The following is a 5,681-nucleotide window of genomic DNA, read 5'->3' as shown; positions in this document are numbered from 1 at the left end:
CCAAAGGAGACAGTTGGGTACACCTTCTATCACAGATCCGATGGCAAGACATTCGTTGCTAAGAATGGATCCTTTCTAGAGAAGGAGTTTCTCTCGAAAGAAGTGAGTGGGAGGAAAGTAGAACTTGATAAGGTAACTGTACCTTCTCCTGAATTGGAAAGTAGTTCATCACTGAAATCAGTTCCAGTGATGCTTACACCAATTAGTGAGGAAGTTAATGATGATGATCATGAAGCTTCGGATCAAGTTACTACCGAACCTCGTAGGCCAACCAGAGTGAGATCCGCACCAGAGTGGTACGGTAATCCTGTTCTGGAGGTCATGTTACTTGACCATGACGAACCTACGAACTATGAGGAAGCGATGGTGAGCCCAGATTCCGCAAAATGGCTTGAGGCCATGAAATCTGAGATGGGATCCATGTATGAGAACAAAGTGTGGACTTTGGTTGACTTGCCCGATGATCGGCAAGCCATCGAGAATAAATGGATCTTCAAGAATAAGACTGACGCTGACGGTAATGTTATTGTCTACAAAGCTCGACTTGTTGCGAAAGGTTTTCGACAAGTTCAAGGAGTTGACTACGTTGAGACCTTCTCACCCGTAGTGATGCTTAAGTTCGTCCGAATCATGTTAGCAATTGCTGCATTTTATGATTATGAAATTTGGCAAATGGATGTAAAGACTGCATTCCTGAATGGGTTTCTGGAAGAAGAGTTGTATATGATGCAACCTGAAGGTTTTATCGATCCAAAGGATTCTAACAAAGTGTGCAAGCTCTAGCAATCCATTTATGGACTGGTGCAAGCATCTCGGAGTTGGAATAAACGTTTTGATAGTGTGATCAAAGCATATGGTTTTATACAGACTTTTGGAGAAGCCTGTATTTACAAGAAAGTGAGTGGGATCTCTGTAGCATTTCTAATATTATATGTGGATGACATATTGTTGATTGGAAATGATATAGAATTTCTGGATAGCATAAAAGGATACTTGAACAAGAGTTTTTCAATGAAAGACCTTGGTGAAGCTGCTTATATATTAGGCATCAAGATCTATAGAGATAGATCGAGACGCTTAATTGGACTTTCACAAAGCACATACCTTGATAAAGTTTTGAAGAAGTTCAAAATGGATCAAGCAAAGAAAGGGTTCTTGCCTGTGTTACAAGGTGTGAAATTGAGTCAGACTCAATGCCCGACCACTGCAGAAGATAGAGAGAAAATGAAAGGTATTCCATATGCTTCAGCTATAGGCTCTATCATGTATGCAATGTTGTGTATCAGACCTGATGTGTGCCTTGCTATCAGTTTAGCAGGGAGGTACCAAAGTAATCCAGGAGTGGATCACTGGACAGCGGTCAAGAACATCCTGAAATACCTGAAAAAGGACTAAGGATATGTTTCTCGTTTATGGAGGTGACAAAGAGCTCATCGTAAATGGTTATGTTGATGCAAGCTTTGACACTGATCCGGATGACTCTAAGTCACAAACCGGATACATATTTATATTGAACGGTGGAGATGTCAGTTGGTGCAGTTCTAAGAAAAGCGTCGTGGCGGGATCTACGTGTGAAGCGGAGTACATAGCTGCTTCGGAAGCAACAAATGAAGGAGTCTGGATGGAGTTAATATCCGATCTGGGTATTATACCTAGTGCATCGGGTCCAATGAAAATCTTTTGTGACAATACTGGTGCAATTGCCTTGGCAAAGGAATCAAGATATCACAAGAGAACCAAGAACATCAAGAGACGCTTCAATTCCATCCACGATCAAGTCAAGGAGGGAGACATAGAGATTTGCAAGATACATACGGATCTGAATGTTGCAGACCCATTGACTAAGCCTCTATCACGAGCAAAACATGACCAGCACCAAGACTCCATGGGTGTTAGAATCATTACTAGGTAATCTAGATTATTGACTCTAGTGCAAGTGGGAGACTGAAGGAAATATGCCCTAGAGGCAATAATAAAGTTGTTATTTATATTTCCTTATATCATGATAAATGTTTATTATTCATGCTAGAATTGTATTAACCGGAAACTTAGTACATGTGTGAATACATAGACAAACAGAGTGTCACTAGTATGCCTCTACTTGACTAGCTCGTTGAATCAAAGATGGTTAAGTTTCCTAGCCATAGACATGAGTTGTCATTTGATTAACGGGATCACATCATTAGAGAATGATGTGATTGACTTGACCCATTCCGTTAGCTTAGCACTTGATCGTTTGGTATGTTGCTATTGCTTTCTTCATGACTTATACATGTTCCTATGACTATGAGATTATGCAACACCCGAATACCGGAGGAACACTTTGTGTGCTACCAAACGTCACAACGTAACTGGGTGATTATAAAGGTGCTCTACAGGTGTCTCCGATGGTACTTGTTGAGTTGGCATAGATCGAGATTAGGATTTGTCACTCAGATTGTCGGAGAGGTATCTATGGGCCCTCTCGGTAATGCACATCACTATAAGCCTTGCAAGCAATGTAACTAATGAGTTAGTTGTGGGATGATGCATTACGGAACGAGTAAAGAGACTTGCCGGTAATGAGATTGAACTAGGTATTGAGATACCGACGATCGAATCTCGGGCAAGTAACATACCGATGACAAAGGGAACAACGTATGTTGTTATGCGGTTTAACCGATAAAGATCTTCGTAGAATATGTAGGAACCAATATGAGTATCCAGGTTCCGCTATTGGTTATTGACTAGAGACGTGTCTCGGTCATGTCTACAAAGTTCTCGAACCCGTAGGGTCCGCACGCTTAACGTTCGGTGATGATCGGTATTATGAGTTTATGTGTTTTGATGTACCGAAGATAGTTCGGAGTCCCGGATATGATCACGGACATGACGAGGAGTCTTGAAATGGTCGAGACGTAAAGATCGATATATTGGAAGCCTATGTTTGGACATCGGAATGGTTCCAGATGAGTTCGGGCATTTACCGGAGTATCGGGAGGTTACCGGAACCCCCCGGGAGGTATATGGGCCTTATTGGGCCATAGTGGGAGAGAAGAGAGGGAGGCCTAGGAGGGGATGCGCCCCCCAAGCCCAATCCAAATTGGGTGTGGGGGCGGCCCCCCTTTCGTTTCCCCTCTCTCCCCCTTCCTTCCACTACTAGTCCAACTAGGGAAGGGGGGGAATCCTACTCTCGGTGGGAGTAGGACTCCCCATGGGGCGCGGCATAGGAGGGCCGGCCCTCCCCCTCCTCCACTCCTTTATATACGGGGGAGGGGGCACCCCATAGACACACAAATTGATCATTGATCCCTTAGCCGTGTGCGGTGCCCCCTTCCACCATAATCCACCTCGGTCATATCGTTGCAGTGCTCAGGAGAAGCCCTGTGCCGGTAGCTTCATCATCACCTTCATCACGCCGTCGTGCTGACGAAGCTCTCCCTCGACACTTTGCTGGATCGTGAGTTCGTGGGACGTCACCGAGCCGAACGTGTGCAGATCGCGGAGGTGCCATACCTTCGGTGCTAGGATCGGTCGATCGTGAAGACGTACGACTACATCAACCGCGTTGTCATAACGCTTCCGCTTATGGTCTATGAGGGTACGTGGACGACACTCTCCCCTCTCGTTGCTATGCATCACCATGATCTTGCGTGTGCGTAGGATTTTTTTTGAAATTACTATGTTCCCCAATAGGGGAGGTCAGAGACGGCACTGTAGATCAGGCGGCGGCCATGTAACCGAGAGAGAGAGAGAGAGAGAGAGAGAGAGAGGGATTGAGAGAAAGAAGATAAGGAAGGGAGAGGGAAGGAGCAGGGGAAGCTGGGAGGTTCGGGCGGTGCTTCTGCTTATGCTGCTCACGGGCGGTGGTGAGGCTCGCCGGAACAGCCAAGGGCGGTGCCTGTTGGCTTCGTCGGGGACAGGTGCAGCGAGCAGCGGCACCGCGGGGCCGCGGGGACGTCCTCGGGCACTGCACGCAGGGGAGGGATGAGCGCGGTGGTGCACGCAGCGCGGCGGGAGATGGGGCGTGCGACAAGCGGGAGGATGACGACGACGCCATGGAGCAGTTGCAGCACAGGCGGGGAGGCCAGCGAAACGTTATCTTTGACTTGGCGGTGGCAAAACAATTGTAATATCAGTGAACTCTAATCTTGGAGCGTGATGGTCGTACAATCTATAATGGACGGCATCCAGAGCGTTCGGATCTGTTGCAAAAATCTAGTCGGCAGGAAAATAGCTATTCCGATTATTATTTCCCCCTACTTGTGTTTGATACCTTTCGCCAGAGGTCTAGCGTCAGTTTTCCTTCAATGCAGGTGTTCACCTGCCAATCAAGATGAGAAAGGGGATGCGATCAACAGTTGAACTTGCACAAGCGCATGGCTGGCCGATCGGTCGCACTATCAACACCAGTGCCAGCATGCCAAGGAAGGGTTAATAAACTTCCATTTATTTTTCATTTATTTGAAAAACTCTAGATCCATCTTTATTTATAATGATCTCATTGGTTATCCCTAGCTTATTTCCCAAAGTTCGATTCCGGGGCGAAATCAGGCCTGGGGCAACTGGGGCTGTAACCCGAGGCGTGGCCCAACTAGTACGTATAACATAGCAGCAAAAATTTCAGAATTTGTCATACACAGAAGGCCAGCCCCAGTCTTCACATAGACATACAAGCCTTCAGCCCGTTAGCCCAACTCCATCAATCATGCACTAGAAGACGGTTGACGACACTCTAAGCTCATTATCGATGCTAGACATAGTCCCCTCTCGTTAGGGTTTTGGTTCTCCTCTCGGCGGCGGTGACTGTCTCCCCGTAGAGATCTGATCTCCCCTACCCCTCCCTCCTCGCCGGTGACTGCTGGGTCTCGTGGACCTTGGCAGGTCTCCGGTTCTGGGATCGGCTTGGGACCATACCGCCCGCGGATAGAAAACAACCTCGGGCTAGAGAACTAATGGTGAGTGCTGCGACGAGTTCGCGATCGGCCTCATCCGACCTCAAAGCAATGATGGCTGAACTGGGTCTGAAAGAAGATGATCTGCAGGATGTTGCGGTTGAAGATACTGAACTTTGAGAGGAGGCTACTCGATGGATGGCGATTGCTAGGGTGCACACGGACAAACCCTACAGCCAATACTGGTTCTACAAGACCATGAGGGTTGCTTGGGACCTGGCACAAGAGGTGAAGATCCGGCCGCTTGAGGACAACCTATATACGCTGCAGTTTTCGTGTCTAGGAGATTGGGAACGTGTGATGGAAGAGGGACCATGGAATTTCAAAGGAAAGGCTGTAGTGCTGGCACCTTATGATGGATTCACAAAGCCCTCATTGGCAGAACTCAAGAAGATAGAAATCTGGGTTCAGATCCATGACCTACCTGATGGTTTTTTCTCCAAAATCAAAGCCCTGCCGGCAATGGTAGGAGAGTTTATCTTTGCAGAACCGAAGTCCCAAGACTTCGAAGGCAACTTCGCTCGTGTCCGTGTAAGGATCGACGTGACCAAACCTCTCAAGAACTCCGTCTCCCTGGTAGTCAAGAAGAAAGATGGGATCCACAGAGAGATCTTTAGGGTGAAATATGAAAGACTGCCCGATTGGTGCTCGGTATGCGGAAATCTGGGGCATCTTTTGAAGGAGTGTGGAGATGGGGTCCGTCCTGCATCGGCGCTGGTGTTCAAGGATCTTAGAGCATCTTGGTGA

General features: G+C 47.3%; 1 protein-coding gene across 1 annotated transcript; it reads left to right on the top strand.

Moving 5' to 3' along the window:
- Positions 1 to 5,072: 5,072 nt before the first annotated feature.
- LOC141020841 (uncharacterized) lies at positions 5,073 to 5,681 on the top strand. The gene has a single exon (XM_073495791.1). It carries the CDS (start codon positions 5,073 to 5,075, stop codon positions 5,679 to 5,681), a length of 609 nt encoding a protein of 202 aa, XP_073351892.1.

Source organism: Aegilops tauschii, chromosome 3 (genome assembly GCF_002575655.3).
Source record: "Aegilops tauschii subsp. strangulata cultivar AL8/78 chromosome 3, Aet v6.0, whole genome shotgun sequence".
NCBI lineage: Eukaryota > Viridiplantae > Streptophyta > Magnoliopsida > Poales > Poaceae > Aegilops > Aegilops tauschii.
This window is presented reverse-complemented; position numbering and strand designations above follow the sequence as displayed.